The sequence below is a fragment of the Pelecanus crispus genome, chromosome 14, assembly GCF_030463565.1.
Source record: "Pelecanus crispus isolate bPelCri1 chromosome 14, bPelCri1.pri, whole genome shotgun sequence".
In the NCBI taxonomy this organism is placed as follows: Eukaryota; Metazoa; Chordata; class Aves; order Pelecaniformes; family Pelecanidae; genus Pelecanus; species Pelecanus crispus.
In genome coordinates, this window is record NC_134656.1 from 1,002,840 (window position 1) to 1,021,967 (window position 19,128).

The 19,128-nt window shown below is 62.0% G+C and overlaps 1 protein-coding gene across 1 annotated transcript in view; it reads left to right on the forward strand.

Moving 5' to 3' along the window:
- The window catches only part of NOL4L (nucleolar protein 4 like), a 61,962-nt gene that overhangs the window by 34,716 nt on the left and 8,118 nt on the right, over positions 1 to 19,128 (forward strand). Inside the window, 1 exon segment of the mRNA XM_075721150.1 lies at positions 9,509 to 9,650. Within this exon segment, the coding sequence (XP_075577265.1) occupies positions 9,509 to 9,650 (142 nt within the window).

Here is a 19,128-nt window from a genome sequence, read left to right on the forward strand (position 1 = left end):
TGGCTCCTGGGAAAAAAAAAAACCTTTTATTCACGCATGTGCCAGATGCTAACAACTGCTACTTTTACAGAAGGAGCGACCGAGATGAAGCGGGAATACAGCTCTCAGCCCACAACAAATCTGGTCTATGATAAAGTTTCCCAAATCTTTACTCTCCTTTTTTTCCTGACTCTGCTCTGGCTGCCAGATAGGTTAAAAGGCGTTGTCGATAAAAGCTGCGTATCCCCCTCGTGCCACGCGACTGGGGCCCTCCTTCGGCGGCTCTTCTGCAGCGCCGTCCCTCCTGCCCCCCTTTCCTTCCTGGCCTCGCCCCTGAGAGATTCGCGCTTTAATGCTTATTACCCAGGAGGGTTCGATGGTCACAGAGGACCCAATGCAGTAGGTCCCATTTGTTATTTAACCTACTTTTCAGAGGCACAAGAACGTCAAGTGACTCGCACAAGGTCGCGCATGAGTCAGTGACTCCTCTGGCATGATGGCCAGATCCTGCCGTCCCCTGCGCTCACCACTAGATCGCTGTGCCCACGCTCATCAACAGCACAGCCGTGCAATTAAGCTCCTGCAAAGTGCCTTAAATGTAGTTTATTCCTGGGTTTGACAGCAGCCCTGGTGTTCTTGCAGAGCCTTGCCTTCAGAAATTACGAGAGATGAGGTCAGGGCATCGCTAGCGGTGCCCTTGGAAGCGTCCCTGCCTGGTACGCAGGCAGGCTGCGGCGCCGGGGCATGGCTTTCCTCCGGACCTGCGGCTCAGGCTCTGGAGGCATCCGAGGGATCCCTGTCCGGGCAAGCGCAGCCAGGGAGCCCCAGGTTTTCTGCACAGGCAGATCTGTGTCCATGTGACAGGGTTTGCAGGGACCAGAAGCAATGAACACGCTGCGAGGAGAGAGGGAAGGAAGTGACTTATAAATAATGTATTTGATGTATATTATATATACAATATAATAACAGTAGTACTGGTTTATTATGGTGGGGTTTTTTAACATGTAATCCCGTAAGGCACTTACCCCCGTTCCTGACAACTTGATAAATTATTATTACCAATTCTGTATCTAATTGCCAGTTATTTCCCCCTAGATAATTTGAATCCAAAAAATACCCGCCAGAAAGGAGCTTGGCATGCCGCTTCCCAAAGCTTCCCCGGCTGTTTCTGGAGGCGGCCCCTCTTCCGCCGGTGACCCCCACTTCTGCCAGCCTCGTGACCCCGAGCGCTGGCACAAACAATTGCATTTCTGTCGGACTCGTGACCCCACTTGTAACGGCGGTGACCCCCCTTGGGGTCAGGACCCCTCCCCTGCACGGGGAAAAGCTCCTGCCCGGCAGCTCCTGCCGAATTGCTGTTCCTCCCTCGCTCCCTGTGTGGACGCGGCTGTTCGGTGCTAAGTTTGCCGATGTGAAATTTAGGTTAATCCATTGCCAAAGTGGATTAACCTAACCCACACAAAGGCACTTAGTATAAAATAAGAGTGTCCACATGGCGAGGCAGCGGAGAATAGCGACTGCGCTCCAAACCCGCACCCTGGCTGGTTCGTGTCCCCTGCGAGCTCTCCAAAGAGAGGGGCCGGCACCTCGCTCCCATGGGACGTGCTCTCCCAAAATGCTCTTAAGCCGGTCGAGCTCGAAGCCAAAGAGAGCGCGAGGAGTAAACAAAGCCCAGCAATGGGAAGGGGTTAAAAGCCCGCTCCGCTGAGGTCCACGGCAAGTCTCCTGTTCACCTTAAATGGTCAGGATTTTATTTTAGCTCCAGGGAGGAGCAGCAGCCATTGAGCTGGAAGCGAGCGCAGAGCAGGCCCCCGCGGCCGGGGGCTCGCAGCCCGCTGCCCTCCCGACCGGCCGCTTCCTGCGGGAGCGTGGGAGGCCCGCGGTGCTCCGCTCTCGCCCTTCGGCCTCCGGCTCCCAGGCTCAGCCTGGAGGAGGTGGAAACGCAATACCCAGCGATGCCCATTTTCACCTCCGGCCTCGGATCTTCCCGAGCCGCCCCTCCTCCCTTGCGCGCTTTTCCCTGGCAGCGAAGTGGTTAACGCCGGAGCAGAAAACATCATAATTGGACATCCGCACTAACAAGCCATAAACACGAATGTGGCGGTTCCCATCCTCGGCTCTGGCACCGGCCTACCGCAGGCTCCGCCGCTGAATCCGTCACACTGGGTTTATTTCGTAAAAATTTCCTTCGTGACCATTAAAGAGCGCGGGACGTGAGGTGGGCTGGGCAGAGGGATGCCCAGACGCTGGCGCCCATCGCCGCGATCCCCAAGCGGGCGTGAGGTCACCGACCCGCTGCCCTCGGCGCCCTGCCGGGGCGCGGGTACCGGCCCGGGCGATGCCGGGACGCCACGACGCGCCCGCAGCCGGGTCGCGGCGTCCCCGTCCCTCCCGGGGACCTGGCGGCACGGTGCCCTTGCGCAGGGCTGCGCTGGGGGCACGGCCGAGCGCGGCGGGCAGCCTGGCCGTCGAGGAGCCGCCGATTCATCGACGGCCGAGACCCGGGGTGCAGACTGGGGCTGCGGCGCCCAGCGATGCTGCTGCCGGCGGAGCGGGGTCCCCTTCTGCTCCCAGGGTGCGGGAGGGAGAATCTTCTGAAACAAAAGGATTCAGTAAGAGGCGGCGGCGCAGGGCCTGGGCACCGCTGCACCCGGCGAGCGCCGGGGAAGGGGGCTGCGGGGCGGCCCGGCTGCCGGGGTCCCGTAGCTCGCAGCCCGCTTTGGCACGGCCAAAGCCCGGCGCTTGCCCCGCAGCTCCCGGCGCCGGGCTGAGGCGGGAGAACCCGGGAGGGCTGCGGGTCACCGGGGCCGGGCCGAGCCGGGTTGCAGCTCCTGGGGCCGTGGCGTGCGGAGGATGCTCGGGGTGGGTTGCATCACCCCCCCGGCCGTGCCGAGCCGTGCCGTACCGAGCCGAGCCGTGCCGTACCGAGCCGTGCCGAGCCGTGCCGAGCCGAGCCGTGCATTCTCGCGGCTCTCCAGCAGGCGCCCGGCCCTGGACATTGTCTCTCCCTCCCTCCCGGAGGAAGGGCCCTCCTCCCGGCCCTCCACAATGTGCTCTTCCAGGCGCGGCTCCCCTCGCCCCCCGCCGCGCCCGGCCCGGTGCGCCCGCCCCCCGCGGCCCCGCTCCCCTTCCCCGCCCCCTCCGCCGGGCCCCGCTCGCCCCCCTCCGCCTCCCCGGCCCCCCCCCCCCCCCTCGGGAGCCGGGAGTGACGCGCTCGGCAGCGCCGGCCCCTCTCCCCGGGCAGCAGCTGGTTGTCAGCCTCTCCGGAGCGCCGCCAGCCCGGGCCCCCTCCCCGCGGCCCCTCCGCCCCAGCTCCCCGCCGGGCTCCGGGCCCCCGGCCCCGCTCCAGGTGAGGCGCCCGCCCCGCGGGGCTCCGGTCGCGGGTGGGTGGGGATGGGGATGGGGGGGGGGCGATGCGCGGCGGCTCCACGCGGTCGCGGCGCTGCCCGGGGGAGCGGGGGGGGGCGCGGGGCGGGGCGGGGAAGGGGGGGGCGGCCGCGGGGCCCGGCCCCAACTCCGGGGGGAGCGGCCCCGCCGCCCCGGGAAGTTGGGGGGGGGGGGGCGGTGGTTGGCGCGTCCTTCCCCGCTCCCGGCGCGGCTCCCCCTTCCCCGGAAGAGCACAAAAGCGCAGAAGAAAGTGGGAGGAGGCGGCGGCGGGAGCGCTCCGGCCCCATCCATCCCCGGGCACCGGCCCCGCGCCGCCGCCATCGCCGCCCGGCCCCGGCCGCGGCCCCGGGCGGGGGCTGCGCTGGAAATAGCCGCCTCCCCGGAGGTAAAGCCCTACTTACGTGTCAATCCCCGCCGCACGCTGAGCCCCGTGCGCCGGCCCCGGCTCCGCGCACACGCGTGGGCAGCGCTCCATGGCGGGTGTATTTATTTACCTGGGGGGGGCGGGCCGGGGGCGCTCGCCCCGCTGCCGGCACCTCGCTGCCCCGGGGGGGGACACGCGTGGGAACCCGCGTCCCACCGGGGAATCGCCGGGTCCCCCGGGGGCGGGGGGACCCCCGAGCTGCTCGCCCCGCAGCGCTGCTCCGCTCCCCCCCCCCCCCAAAGCCGGGTCCCCCCCCGCCCCCCCCCCCCCCCCGCTGCTCCTGGAAGAGCACAGTGCCCCTTCCCACCGCGCCGCTTCTGGGCGTCAAGACCCCATCCCCGCCTCGCGTGGAAAAGCAAACGCCCGCCCGGCTGGGAGCGAGCTCAGGTGCGGGGGAGGCGGCTGCGGGGCCCCGGGGCGGGGGGGGCACGGGGGGACACACACGGGACGGGGCACACGGGGCCGGGTCGCCCGGGTCCCCCCCCCCACCCCCGGGCCGGCGTTCAGCACCTCCCCGCTGAACAGCAGGAGCCTGGGGGCAGCGGCCGCGGGAAGGGGCTGCAGACCCCCCCCAGCCACGCAGCATCCCCGCTTTGGGGGAGCTCCGGGGGGGGGTCCCAGGAGCAGGGCGAGAAGGGGGAGCGGGGAGGAGGTGATGATCCCCCCCCCCCCCACCTCATCCTTTTGCCGTTCGCCTTTTAAATTAACTCTTTTGCCCGTTTTGGGGAACTAGCGCGCACTGGGTTTTGCCGCGTCCCGTAGGAATCAGCAGAAATTGCAGAAAATAAGGACGTAAGTGACCTGACAAAGAGCGCTGGGGATGTTCTGTTTGGTGTGTGAATTGCACACGCGAGTAGGCAGCACAGTCACAGCTCGCTGCCACCGCAGCCAGTGTACACCCTTGTGCTTGGCGGCTTCTCGGGCGCTCTGGAGCAATGACCAGCGCCGTGGTTGTGGCTGCAGTATCAATCTTTGACCTGGAGTGTTTTAGCTTCCATTAGTAAGCCTTTCTCCGCGCTGAACTGGTTAAGTTAGGGTCAAATCTGGTTCAATACCTTCTTGGCATGCTCAGAGGGCCGGGTTTAAACAGTTGCTGAGAAGGAGATGAGGCTGCCTTCCCGGGAGCTCGTCCCCGAGCGCCGTGCTGCTGCCTCGGCCGGCGGTGCTCTGCCCCGGCCAGGGCCGGCGGGTCCGGGGGCTGCCTGTGCCGGGCAGGTTGCGGCTGGCACGGCGGTGGGGCAGCTCCGGGGGCTGGCGGTCACGCGTTGCCTTTTGTTGACTCTAAAAACACGGCTGCTTCTGGTGGGAAGCTGAGCGTGGCTGCGTGCTGGGGAGGTTGCATGGCGCACGGCCTCGGTTCCTGCTCCACGGAAGGAAATCCCATCGGGATAGTAGGCTGTGGCGTGAAAGGACACGGTTTAAAATAAAAGGACTCAAAGAGAGAAAATAAACCATCCTGAGACTCAGAGCCTGGAACATTAAGCGTGAGGCGCAGCGTGTGAATGACTGGAGGGAGGCTTGCAAGGCAGTCCCCGAGAAACTGAGCCTGGCTGTAAAATAAGCAGGTTACCGATAGCCTTGCATATATTTACGAGATACGGTTAGAAGAGTAGCTTCCCCTCCCTGCCCTGCTCAGCCCGCGCTACGGGAGGTTGTTCTCCAGGAAGGAGAGCCGCCGGAGAAGAAACGTTGGTCTAGCAGTTAAAGCCTCGCAGTCCGGAGGTCTTGGTTGTGTTCCTGGAGCTGCCAGCGACTCGCTGTGTTCTTGGACCAGCCCGGGCGGCTGTCAGTACCCAGGGTTTCCAGCTCTATAATAGGAAGAATACTTTTCTAACTCGGAGGGAAGTTGAGAGGCTCAGCAGACGCGTGCACGCGCGGTGCTCGAAGATTGGTGAATGGAAAGTGGGACAGAAACGCAGAGTGCGAGTCCCGCACATGCGAATGTCTGCCTTTGCCGGCTAGAAAACGCTGGCTGCTAGTGTCTGCAGAGCAGCTGTGAATGTTGGACTGTAGATAAGGAGAGGAGCAAGGATGTTGTTTTCCAAACCCTGCGCAGTGCCGGGAGCCCTGCTCCGATGTTTGGGTGTGGCCTGTGAATGCACCAGCAGGATCCGACTTCCCTTTGCAGAAGAGGAGCTGCACACACGTTGCCTGACCCTTGATCGCTCAATCCCTTGAACGTTGGAAACAAAGCGATGGGACTTTACTGCGGGGTGAGGAGATCTCTCCGGAGAGCTGGGAAAGGCAGGAAGGAGGAGGGCGGCAGCAGCGGTGCCGGGGTTCGGGGTTCAGCTCTGGGCTGGCTGGTTGGGGCAGCCGCTGTCCCTTCCATCTGTGCCACGAGCGGCCTGGAACTGGGGAAAAGGCACCGGTCCTGAGACAGGCACTGGTAATGGATTGCGTTCTGTTTTCTAATGAAAGTTTCATTTGAAGTTTGTTTACAGGAAAGAAGAAATTAGCAGAGAGAATTCTCCTGAGAACCCAGAGAGGAAAAAGAATGAGCTGCCTGACTTGCAAGCCAAAAGAGGGTGGAAGGGTAGATTAGATTTACCGTATTGCTCCGAGTCGTAGCTGTTGCTGCTGTTGAGAAACGCTTCCTTGTTTGGCTGGACGGTGGAGCCCGCTTCGAGGCTCAGCCTTCAGCCCGGTTACTGGCATCCAGGGGAAATTCAGAGCTGCCCGCTCAGCCAGAAATTTTGACCCCGCTCTGGTGTCCCGCGTTTTGACGCGGGGCCGTGTGCTGTGCTGCCGTTCCCACCGCTCCAGCAGACTGCGATGGGGCTGCTCGCGGGCCGGGGCTGGGCAGCCGCTGCTCTGGGCGCTGCTGCCGGGGCCGCCGTCCCTGGGATCGTCCCTGGCGTGAGGTGGGCATTGCCAGCGGTTGCCGCTGGCGCTGACGGGCAGCATGAGGAGGTCACAAGGTTCAGCCTTCGGACTCCGAGGGTTGTCCTGAGGAGGGAGCTTGCTGGTGGCCGCTGGCGTCCCAGCGAGCAGCGAGGGATGCAGCCGAGGGGCAGCGGAGGCTGCCAGGGCCGCAGCGATGGGGGTGGCCAGAGCCGCGCTCGAGGTCGGGGCTTTTCTCTTGCTTTAGGGAGGAGGCGCAAAGGCGTGAGGAGCTCCCGGGGCACCGCGGCGTGGGCAGAGCTGCGGGAGCTGATGCTCTCTCGGCAGTTCCCACTTCGGCTGCTCCCCGCGGCCGTGAAGGGTTCGCCCCGACGCCGCCTGCACGGTCGGCTTTCCGTTCCCTTGGGGTGGGCTGTGCCGTGGGAGCCGTGCGCTGCTGGGAAGTTTGTCCCGTTGGCGTTTTGGCCGAGGGTGTTACTGCTGGAAAGCGGCAGGCCCTGGCTGGAAAGGAAGGGGTGACGCTGGGGACGCAGGGACGGGGCCGCCTGGCAGGGTCCCGCAGCAGCAGCAGCCTGCGCTTTCTGCTGGTGGCTGGATCCTGGACTCGTGAACGTGCGACGGCCTTGTTTGACTTGAGTCACTTCTAGCTTATCAGTTGCTGGTTTGATACGCAGAGTATTTCTAATAATAGGTGAATGTTATTGCACCTCGAGAGAATTGCACACGTTTATAAAGCACTTTACATAGCTCGTGCATGTGAGGCATCCTTCGTGTCACCGCTTTTCCACCGTGCGTGAGTGCGTGGAGGGTGTGATGCCTCCCAGGTTGCGGTTTGGGTGCCGAGGTTGGGCGTCCTCCGCAGCTGAGCCCCTCGGACGCTACGCCTGAGCCAGACGCTTTCCGAAAACATCGCGGGTCACTCCCAGGGCTCCTCCTCCTCACTGGACAGGTGAGAGACTGTGGGCAGCAAGGACCTTGGCATTTGCGTTTGTCTCTTAAGCTCTGACAGTAATCTTGAGTAAGCCTTGTGAAGAAGGCCAGATATTAGGGTGGCTGCCTCCCTGCAAATGCTTACAATAAAGAGACTATTTATAGTTTGCAACAGGGAGACCTTTGCAGTTATGTGCCTGTACGTACAAGATGGAGTTTCTGGAGAGGCAGGATGGCTTCGTGGCTGGCGTGGCAGCGGTGCTGTGCTGAGCCGGCGGACGCCGTGCCTCCCCCCTGCCTCCCACCTCTCCGGCTCTGCCGGGACCGGGCACGGGGGCTGCAGGGGCACCTGGCTGGCAGCGCCGGTGGGGCTGGGTGTCGGGGTGTCCCCGTCCCGCTGGCAGGCGGGCATGGGGCTGCTGAGCCCTGTTCGTCTGTCTGTCCGTGCATGTGGGGTTTCACAAGCCGTAAATTCCAGGAAACTCCCCGGGAGGCACGTCGAGGGAGTGGGCTGGGGGCGGGCGTGAGCCCTGAGCCAGCAGATGTGGCTGCAGGGACGAGGAGCAGGGAGAAAAAGCACAAACCTGTCTTTAAAGACATTTGTTTGTTCACAATAAAAACTGTCAGCCAGCGGCCAGACAGGGAAGTTTTTATGAGGCGCAGGCGTAGGTTGGAGGGGTGCTTGCCAATTGCTTCTTACAAGGAAAGGGAGCAGGGGTTGTATTTTATCTCAGGACCAGGGGGAGAGAAAAAAACTAAGAGCAGAAGGTTTACAAGCCTTTGAAATGTTTCAATCAAAGGAAAGCGCCGTTGAAAGTGGTTCTGGAAAACATTTTTGGTGTTCCCCTGCACCCCAGGGCTCTGGATGTGGTCTCTGCCCGTTGCTTTGGGAGGGGAGTGGGGAGAGGAAGGCAGATAAAGGGATCACCAGCGGGACCGTGTTCATACGGGGACACGTATCTGCTTCCTCCCGAGCTGTGTGTTGGGAGAGTTCAGCCCGGGGAGGTCCCGCAGCCCCTCCTCTCATTCAGGATCTCAGTGCTGCCTTTATGATGATGGTTTTGAAATCCTGTGGCTGACCTTTCCGGGGCTGGAAGCGATCCAAGGGCTGTGTCTTGAAGTACTGTAAAGGTTAGCGAGAAGGGAGAGAGAAAATGTCCTTTCAGCTGCAGGAGTGGGAGAGAGGAATGTCATCTATGCCATCGGGGAGCGGGTGGCTGGCTGGGCTCCCCTGCCCGAGCTGGGGCGTCCCTGCCTCGCTGGGGACCTCGCTCCCCAGCCCCTTCCCAAGGTGCACACGGTCATTTTTGCTCAGGGTACAGAGGCAATATCCCTTTGGAGAGGGCTGGAGGAGCGGTCCCTCGGGGCTGTGCTCCAGGAGCCTCCTCTGCAGCATCAGGCAGCGCAGGTCTATGGGGATCGGCGCCGCTATCCGGATCTGCCCCGCCGGCCATTCCCTGCCGGTGCCAGTCCTCTGGTGATTCCTGTTGCAGCAGATGATTTGATTTCAGAAAAGTCCGAGATGTTTTACAGAGCCGTCTTGATGGAGTTGCACCCCGCGCTCAGCTCCCACACGCTGCTGCCTCGCCAGAAACGTGCTGGGGTGGATGGAGATTAAAGGGTAAACTCCAGGGCTCAGCCATCCGCTCCTACAGGATGCGAGCTCTTTCTAATTGTCCTCAATTAGAGACAGTGCCATTGCTCAGGCACGTCTTCAGGCAGGAAGCAGAGCCCGGCCGTCCCCTAGCCCGGCCGGAGGGAAGGGCCGCTCGCAGTGGCCTTGGGGAGCGCCGCGGGGCCAGCGAGCCCTCTTGGGGGGCAGGAGCTGCCCACCGAATTGCTTTTAGGGAAGGAGCGTGAAGGAGTGTGGTGAGGAGATGTTAAAGCCGAGAAAGGAGGGAAGAAAATAGCTCAGCGAGTTAACCCTTTCCTGCTTGTCTCCAGGATGAGACATCGGTGAGCAGCGAGGACTTTGATATGAACGACTCCACATGGATCTCAGCTGACCAGCACCTGAACTCCAGCCTGAGCCCCAGCCAGGACGAGAGCATGCGCAGCCCGCAGAACCTGCACGGCCAGGAGGACGGTGAGTGCCCCAGCGGGAGGGAAGCGCTCTGCGCCTCTGCCACAGGATGTTTTTGTGACTTATTAAACATTAACCAGTCCTTTCTGATCAGGTGTCCCACCTGTAGGATGGATTTCATATCAGGACAGGCTTCAAAGCAGCGCCGACTCCCAGTCCTTCCCATTTAGCCGCTGGGTTCCTGCTCAGCCAGGGCCCGTGTCCAGCTCGGAGCTGATGGGTCCTTGTGTGGGGGCCCAGCTTCCCAGCTCCTCCAGAAAGAGGTCACCATGTTCTCTCCTACGGCATCAGGTTGTAGCTCTCTGGGTGTGACGAGGAGAGCCCTGTTAGTGCTGATCCGCGGGCTGCCCCGCCGCAGGAAGGATGCCAAGGCTTCGCAATACAGGTCGCAGCTTTCCGTGCTTGGAAAGCTGCACCTTAGACAGCGTCTTGGATCCCCCAGGAGAGAAATGCGTGATCTGCAATAGCTGACAGTGATGAGAGCGTGGGGTGGACGTGGGTGTCTCATCACTCAGGGCAGGCGGCTGGAAGGGGCTGAAGGGGCACACGTGGGATGGGCGGGAGGAAGTGTTTGGTGACGAGAGGCGGTGTGTTACTTCTGTGAAACATGCTAGTTTAAAAGAAAAGAGCAAGTAAATAAATGGTAGAAGTACAAGTTCAGGTCAGGGTTCATCTCTGTGATGCTTGGAAGGATTTGGTGGTTGGACTGTTACCGGCTTTTGCTCAAGAGGTCGAATCCCTCGTTGTCCCCAGCCCGGCCGCTGCTGGGAGAGCGGGAAGGGAGCAGAGGAGCTGAGGGACAACCCAGGCTGGGTTGGCGCTGCTTTAAGAAAGGGGACTGGAAACCCACCCCGGAAGAAGGAAAGAAAGAAAGGGTTTTTATGCTGGCAGGTCTCCCTGGGGTGGCTTTCAGCCGCTCGTGCGGCCACTGGCAGGGACGGGGGGGACAGTGAGGACACTGCTCTCTTCGGTCCAACATGTTGTGGCCCTTCAGTTTCTATTGCATATGTGCAGTTTTGAGAAACTGCTGTTTTTAACTAACGAGCACCAGCCCCGGAGTCAGGCAGCCTTGGTGAGGATGTGAAACCTGCCTGCGCTGCACCACGTCCCTGTCCGGCGGGACGGGCAGCGGCACTTCTGCTTGCGCAGGGCCCGGCAGCGGGGCTGTGCCCGTGGCAGGAGGAAGGGTGTTTCGATGGAAACACAGCTGCTCACATCAGAAGCGTTCGGCTCTTCGGGACCAGGCTGCAGCCTCCGCCCCGAGCGAGCGCTGCCTCGTACCTGCGGCCTGGCCAGGTGTCTCCGTACCCCCTGAGCTCTGCCATTCTCCCGTCGGGACATTTTGGGCTTGTGGCTTATCCCTCACCGCTGAATTCCCGAGTCTCATTTACAATCTAGAATGACACGGTTTTGATGCCTTTGCTGAACACTAATTTAATAAGGGACTCGCGTATTTAGGCAAATCAAGAAGGTCTCACTAAAGCTAAATCCTCTCTCTCTCTCTCTCTGCCCTCTTAGGAAATGCTTCCAATTTTTCATGCCCTGTGGTTTTTCTTCAGAAGCAGGTGTCCTCTTTGGGGCCCTTCTTGGCTCCTTTAATTTCTTTTGTAAGGTTCAGTGGTGAGCAATAAAGCACAAATAGTCCTTTCCTTTTTGTGAGGAATGCAAGTGTCCCGTGCTGTCCCTGGGGTCGGCAGAAAGCTAAACCTGGTAGCCTTTGGCAGATCAGAAGCGATGGAGTCGAAAGTAAGGAAGCCAAGCCCAGGATTACTAACGAGACCCATCAAGAAGCCAGGGATTGGGATTTCCAGCAGGCTGTCATACTTGAGAGGGCATTTTATGGGACCTAAATGAGGTTTTGTTGCTGTGGTGAATGTCTGGGTCCTGTGCTGGAGCTCTAAAATACAGGCTAATGCCGCTGGGGTGAAAGGCCTCGTGTCAGTCGCCCTCCCAAACCAGTGCTCCCACCCAGGACTGAAGCACGTGCGAGGCTGCGAAGGGAAGAAGGACGATGGAGCGGCCCAGGCGACCCAGGAGGGCAGCGGGCGGTTAGAGGAGAGGAGCACGGAGCAGAGAAGGAGCACGTCGCGAGAGGAAAGGCAAAGTACTGGCGCCGGGAAGGGAACGTGTGTGAATCAAAGTGTCGAGCACTCTTCAGTTTCCTCTTCTCTTGACCCATGAAAGATCTTTTTTTTTGGAAGCAAATGTGTTTTACCGGGTTCACGCTGGCTTGCTGAGGCTGCACACATGCAAGACTTGCCCAAGGAAATCAACTTAATGTGAGTAACCAGCCCGCGTGAACTGCGCGCTCCTCGGAGCCCAGCTGGCCAAGCTGCCCCTCGCAGAGCGCCCGTGCCAGGGCAGCCCAAGGGCTCTGGTCAAAGTACTCCCTGCCAAAACTGGACGTTTATCCTCATCTCCTGTGCTCAGCTGTCCACCGTGGCCTGCAGCAGCCCCGCAGAGCCCCAGCCTTCTTCCACCAGTTGCAGGAGACATGGCCAGGGCTGCGGCGAGCCCCGCACCTCCCCTGCAGCCGGGCCGGGCTCAGCTCCCAGGTCCTGGCGCTGCGGCAGGGTCTGGTCACACACCACCTCCTTCGGTCAGGACTCGATACTCTCCTCCCTCTGGAAATCCTTTTGAGTTACTAAATCGCTCCCGCCTGCTGCCATCCGACGGGCGGGACGCTTGGAGTGTGTCTTCTGCGAAAGGCTTCCTAAAGTATAAAGTTTTAATGAAGAGTTGCCTAGTAGGAGAGCAGTATTGTCTGACACGCTTGTTAAAAAAGTCTTGTTTAAAGTGCCAAAGCACCAGCTCCAGGTCTTTCAGAGGCCTGGGAGGAGCAAGTGCTCTCCTATGGCATACGAGCAGAGCGGTATGAAATCCAGAGAGGCGGGAGAGCAGGGAACCATCGTCCCGTGCTTTGATATGCAGGTATCTGCTAAATCTTCAGAGAGCTAAAAAGCAGCTAGAACGAAAGCCAACACCTTCTTTTGTCTCTGTGCCCAGAAACCTTGGCCCAGTATAGCCATGCTGCAACCAGCGTCAGCCCTTGGAACAGCGGGGAGAGCAAATTAGACCTAATGACTTCGGTGGGCAAGGGACAGAGAAGGCACCGTTGGGAGAGCATCGGCAGCAGAGCCGGGGTTCCCGCTGGGTTGTGGGCGCACGGCGGGACGCAGGACACACCCCAGCCAGCTCTGAGCAGTGACGCCGACGCACACACACTTGCTCCTTCCATTTTCCTTTGTTACTCATCCTGCGGGCCCCAGCACGGAAAACTTGCGGCTCCCTGCAACATCCCTTCCCCGTCGGATGTTGCTCACAGCGTACGTGCCCGCAGGAAGCCGGCGGCTACCCAAAGCGACAGCAAGGTCAACACAAACTCTTTGCTGCTGAAGCGGAGCTATTGTGCAGGACATCCTGGAGGGACATGTCTGTGGGAGCCAGCATGCGTTCGGAGCAAAGTGACCCTGAATGCCGTGCCATCTCAGTGTCCCCTGTGCCTGTCACCACCCCTGAAGGTATCCCATGTCCGCTACCAGCTGACCACAGGTCCCGGCGCCTGGCCCTGTCTTGCCGCAGCAGTTTCAGCTGGAGTCTGTCCATCTTCAGAGCCTGTCTGCAGCCACGGGCGAGCGCAGCATTACCAAACCTCCCGGCTTGGTGTGGTGCATGGGGCTGAGCGGGGTGTCCCACCACGGGGATGCTGTGACCTGCTGGCGAGTGCAGTGCCTTTGAAAAAGTGGAGGCAGACCCCCAAAACCCCGGTGTATGTGACACGGCAAAGCACTTGAACTAATGTAGAAGACGCCTCCGTCTTGCCCGCTAACGGGGTACGTCTTGCCTTGTCCCTGGCCATACATCCTGCTCCATCGCCCAGGAGAGCGCTCAGCCCACGGGCAGGGGTGCTGCTCCTCAGCCCATCCTGCCAGATCCTTCTGAAGAGCAGGGAGGGCTGGGTGTAAGATCTGCTTTCCCCGCATCGGGGGCATGGGGTTGCTTCATGGCGCCATGTTGGAGCAGATCCCCTTCCAGCTGTGGTGCCTGCGTGCAGCCCTCGCTTGGCTGGCAGCGTCCCCCCTGCGCCCGTTCTGCCTGGAGCAGCAGTGGCAAATCCAGACCTTGGAGAAAGGACTTTCTTAGCCTACTTAACTGTGAAGGCACGTGCTCCTCGGGGGCATCCCTCGAGGCGGCCGGCCAGGAAGGCTCCCAGGTGTTGGGAACATCCCTCAGGAGTGCTCCAAGGAGGGACCTCAAGGACACGCAGGCAGGCGTTATTTCAGGACGCCGTCCTGGGAGCAGGTAGGGCACGTCACTCCTCTGGACACCCTGCCCGGGGACCAGCAGGGACAGCACCGAGCCATCCCCAGCACAGCAGTCTCTCTTCTGGTATGGCACGCGTCCCGCAGCTCCGGATCACGCTGCCGTTGTTTGGCAAGACGCCCACGATGTGCTGTACATCACCAGGTTCCCCGAACCGCCGACCTAGCGGAGCGCGTTCTAGGGAGGAGAGCAGCCCTCATGCCAAGCGCAGAGCAGCAGCCAGGCCCGCGCCCGCACAGCTTGCTCAGCTCCGACCTGCGGGACCCCACGCTCCAGCCTCGCGCCAGGCTCCATCCCCGGGGCAGCCATGATGCCCCGTGCCGCACCTGCACCTCCCCGACAGCTGGTACCCGACCGCGGGGCGATGGCACCCGCCTCGCTGCGCCGTGGCAGGGTCACTTACCACCGGTGGCGTTGGGTGTTGTGCGGTTCCCAGTTCCCCTCCGCTGCCAGGGTTTTCCTCGGCCGGCCCTGTCCCTGCTCCATGTGAACGCAAACGCACCTTTGCCAGCCACAGGGAAGGCCTGGCAGACGCACAGACAGCCGTCTGATGGCTGGCCATGGCAAGAGGTGGTCTGCAAGCCCCGAGACCCTTGCTTTTCCCGGGCTGCAAAATCCTCACTGTTTTCAGGGCTTCTTGCACCAGTGTGGGATTTCACCCGTCCAGAAGCCCTAGCTCAGAGCCTAAACGAGACTAGGACCAGCATCCAGGCCTTACAACAGCTAGCCGTGACCTCATCTTACTTTTCTTAGGCATATATTTCCTCTCTCCCTGGGGTGCCCCCACACTGTACTGCCCCCGTGGCAGAAGTCAGCAAGCCTGAGCGGTCTGGGCTGGTGGCTCCGTTCCCCATCACCTCTTCCAGGGGCACGTCTGCTCCTCCTGAGCAAAGGCCCTTGCCAGCGATGCACACCCTCCTTTCAGCGTCTTTTGAAGAGCTGTCCTTTTCTGCTGCAAAACAGAAGCAGCGCAGATGCTGCGGGGCGGCGGTGGCTTCACCAGCCTGTCGCGTTGAACTGGGCTCGGGGCACCCTCCCGGCTGGCGCGTGCTCTGCCGAGGCGGTCGGTTCATCCTGCTGGTGCACGGAGCAGAGTTTTGGGGGGCTCGTCCTTGGTCCGGAGCAGAGAGGATCACCAGGCTACTGGGCAGCCAGCGCTGCCTGTGCCCCCACCTTCCTCCCCAAATCGAGCACCCCCAGCCGATGGGGTGAGCGGGGACAGCAGGGCGACCCCGCAGTGTGTCCCTTGCCTGGGAGGGGTGCGGGGTCCAGTGGCTTGGGGACGGTCCCCGCTCTGTCCTGCCCAAAGGACTGGGGGTGAGCAGCAGGGTCTCCCTGGCCGCAGGTCTGCGCTGGAGGCACCAGCTCGGCATCAACCCTGCCCAAAGCCACCAAACCCGTTTGTTTGGCACAGGGAGAGGCAGTGCCCGGGCAGTGCGGGGCCGCGGCATGTCCCCTCCCCGCAGCGGGATCCGGGTGGCTGCCAGCGGCGGTGGCACAAGGGCAGGCTTGGTCTGTGCCACCTCCTTCCCCGCCGCGGGCGACGGCCAGCTCCTGGCTCAAGCACCGCTCGAGCAGCGAGGTGGCCGGAGAAGCAGCGGTGGGAGGGATGGGAGTCAGAAGGAGGAGGGAAAACCGAGCGACAGAGCATGTTTGTGGCAAGGCTGCTCTCTGCAGCGGGAGCTGCCGAGCTTCGGTGCATGGGAAAATGTCCGTCATGGGGCCGGCGTGGTGAGGTCCCGGTGCCCGAGGGAGCTGCTCCCTCGGGCTGGGCAGTGGAGCTGGGGGGAGACGGCACCGGGGGACACCTTTCATACCGAGGGAGGGGGAGCCGGGCTGCACAGCGCTGCCTTGTCCGGCCGGGCTTGCCTGCAGACGCGCATTGTGTCCAGCCGTGCCAGATGTCTGCCTCATCGAGGGCTCTGGTCGAAGGCAGGGACCCGTGGAGGGAGGGCAGAGGGTGAACACTTTGTCTGGGACATAACAAGGTTTGCATTAACGAAGGAAGACAGGCAGTAGAGCGCCTTAGCTGGACACTGGCCAGCCCCACCACTCTGCGGCCCCCGGCGACATTGCGTTTTTCTTTCTTACGCATCTTGGAGGCAATCAGCTGGGCAGGACCTGGAGGAAACGGGCTTCGTGCTCCGGCCATGTGAGCGACGCACGGCCGGGGCGGCCACGGCAGCCAGCACGGCCAGGGCCTCTCCTGCCGCTCACCGCCCGGCCGTGGGTGCGGGAGCCCCGGGATGCCGCTCGCTTGCGCCTAATGAATGCGGCGCTGCCGCCCAGCCGTGGCCCCCCATGGGGCCCCCGTTCCCACTCGGTCCCTCTAATTTGTATTAAGTATCCCTTCCTCGAAGGCTTTCCTCCTCCCCTTCTTCCCCCTTCTCGTCTCTTTTGTGAGTGAATAATTTATGGCACTTTTCATCTTCCTGGCTGTTGTCGCAGGCAGGCGGCGGTGGGATGCTCTGCGCCCTCCTGACAGCCGCTCTGGGGCTGGCTGTGCGGCTCCGGCCCGTGCTGGTGCCGCGGCGGGGGTGGAAACCAGGCCGTCCCCTCCCGGGAGCTGTGGGGAGCCTCAGGTGGGAGCAACAGCCGCTGCCATCGCCCCGCCGGCCACGGGCAGGCGGAGCGGGCAGGGCCACGGCCGGCGGCTCCGTGGCGGTCCACGGAGGCTCACCGGTGGCACCGGCGGTGGCCGCAGTGCCCGAGGCCGTGCGGGCAGGCGGGCAGCGCCCGAGGGAGTGCCGCCCCGGTGCCGGCCGGGGGGTCCCGCTGCGGCGGGGCACGGGCAGGGCCGGGCGGCCCCTGGCCCGCCGCGCAGTGCGGGGCTGCGGCGAGGTTTCCGTGGGCCGCTGGCTTTTACATAAGCTCATTGTTTTCTGAGTCAAAAGAGGTTTTGTCTCCGCTCTGGAGATGTGACAGGAGAAGGAACAATTTGCCCCATTCATCTTTAACTCTGCTTTTGGAGAGCGGCGCGGTGGCCTTCGCCGACAGAGACGTTAAACCCAACCACTTCCCCGCTGTAAAATCTCCTGGGGAGCAGGTGTTGGAAATCGCCCCTTCCCCTCCTGATCTCCGCAAATCCAGCGCCACAGAAATCAAGGATAATCCAGCAGCCTCTTCAAAATGAAAACGCTGAGCCCTGATTAATTCATTTAATAAGTGACTGATCCCCTCCTCCCCCAGCACTGCGGCCCAAGAAGCCATTTTGCTTCTCGCTCTCCTGGGCTGGGCGCCGCCGGGGAGAGGCCGAGGCCGCGGCGGAGGCGTGAGGCGGCTTCCCCACCGCCTCCTCGCCAGCCTCGCCACTCGCCCGGCCGCGGCCTGGCCCCCGCAACGGGGCCGAGGAGGGCAGCGCTCCGGGGGCCACAGGGCCGGGTGGCCTCCGCCGGGCTCTTCGGCCCTGCCGGCATCCTCCGCGTGGGGCTGGGGTCTCCTCCACCTCCAGCCTGTGGAGCCCCGGCTCGAGGGGATTAAATGGGAGAGCGAAATCTTCCATTCTCCGACCGAAAGATCGAACTGGTTAGAGGTGACATTGTTTTTACAGTTCCACCTGCTTCAATTAGGGCGCGGGGGTGGAGCAGGGGGGCTCCCAATTATCCTCATTAGAGGGGCTCCTCGCGCAGCCAAGCTCCAGCCGCGAGCGGGGAGCTCACCAGGCTCGTGCTGGTTGATAATGAATATATTCATGGCTGTGCAGCCTGGCCTTGCTCACCTGCTGCTGCCGGAGCCCTGCTCGTTAAGCGTGTTTTGGGCGCTCGCTGGGAGCCCGCAGAAACCCTCTCCAAGCTCAGAAGTTTGGTGGGTTTTACCAAAACGGTGATTCTCCGGGAGCGCGGCCAACACAGCCCCGCCGCTCCCCGGCGTCCTGCCGCAGCTGCCGTCGGCAGAGCAGGAGCCTAAACCTGGTCCCGGCACCCAAGGCGGGAGGGCTCCTGCTGCCTCTCCCCCCCTGGTCCCGCTTTGCTGCAGGGTGCCCCGGCCACTGCTCGGGGCTGGAGGTGCCCCGGCTGCTTGGGGAGCAGCACCAGCACCGGCATGGGCACCATCCCGACCCATCCGTGCCAGCCGGGAGAGCGCAGCGTTCTTGCCCAAGCCCATCCGCATTTTTAAGCTGGCCAAAACCATTCCCGTTCGGACCCCAGGACATCGGCAATCTGAATTTGCGGCCGTTTCTCTGCTCGCAAGACTGAGATTAATCCACCACTTTATATGCGGGGCTTATGGGAGAGCATAACCTGTAAAAATGTAGAAATAAGAAAATTATCTGTAGCTAGCGGGTTTACAGACCTCATTACTTACTTACATTCAGCCTTGGCTTAAACTAAATTGTTCTTGCAGTAGGTGCTGGTCCCTTACATTGGATTCCCATTTCATTTTCTTATTCCACCTGGACAGGTTCCTAGACACATTTTCCTCTTTGTTTTCAATAGGTTTTGGCTGTAGCAAACCCAAGGTTCATAAATGCAGCAGAGTCGGGTAGAAACCTGATTTTCAGCTGCTGCCTGTGTTTTGTGCCACACAAAAGAAAACACGAGACACTGAGAAGTCAGGGGGTCCAGACCTCACCCCCAGGATCCCGCCCGGTGCGAGCAGCCGGTGCGGGACTGGCGCTGCCAACGGGGATGGGAGCTGCAGGGACCGGGGACAGAGCCGGGGGCCACGGGGAGGCTGGAGGTGGGTGGGCAAGGGCAGAGCGGGATGCCCAGGGAGGAGCAGGGCAGATTGGGGATGCTCACAGCAGATTGGGGATGCTCAGAGCAGCACAGGGATGCCCAGGACAGGCTGGGGATGTCCGGGGCAGATTGGGGATGCTCACAGCAGATTGGGGATGCCCAGGGCAGGCTGGGGATGTCCGGGGCAGATTGGGGATGCTCACAGCAGATTGGGGATGCTCAGAGCAGCGCAGGGATGCCCAGGACAGGCTGAAGATGTCCAGGGCAGACTGGGGATGCTCAGGGCACTTGCACAATCTTCTCCCAGGTGATGCCTCTCTTGGTGCCCCTTGCCTGGCAGGGGTTTTGTGGCATGGAGGAGGGCCCCCGGCCCCCGCTGTGTGCAGGCAGCCGTGCCGGGGGCTGCCTGCCGCCCCAGGAGCAGGCAGGGGGTCCCTGCCGCCGGCCTGCGGGACGGGCGCTGATTGGCCCTGCGGCAC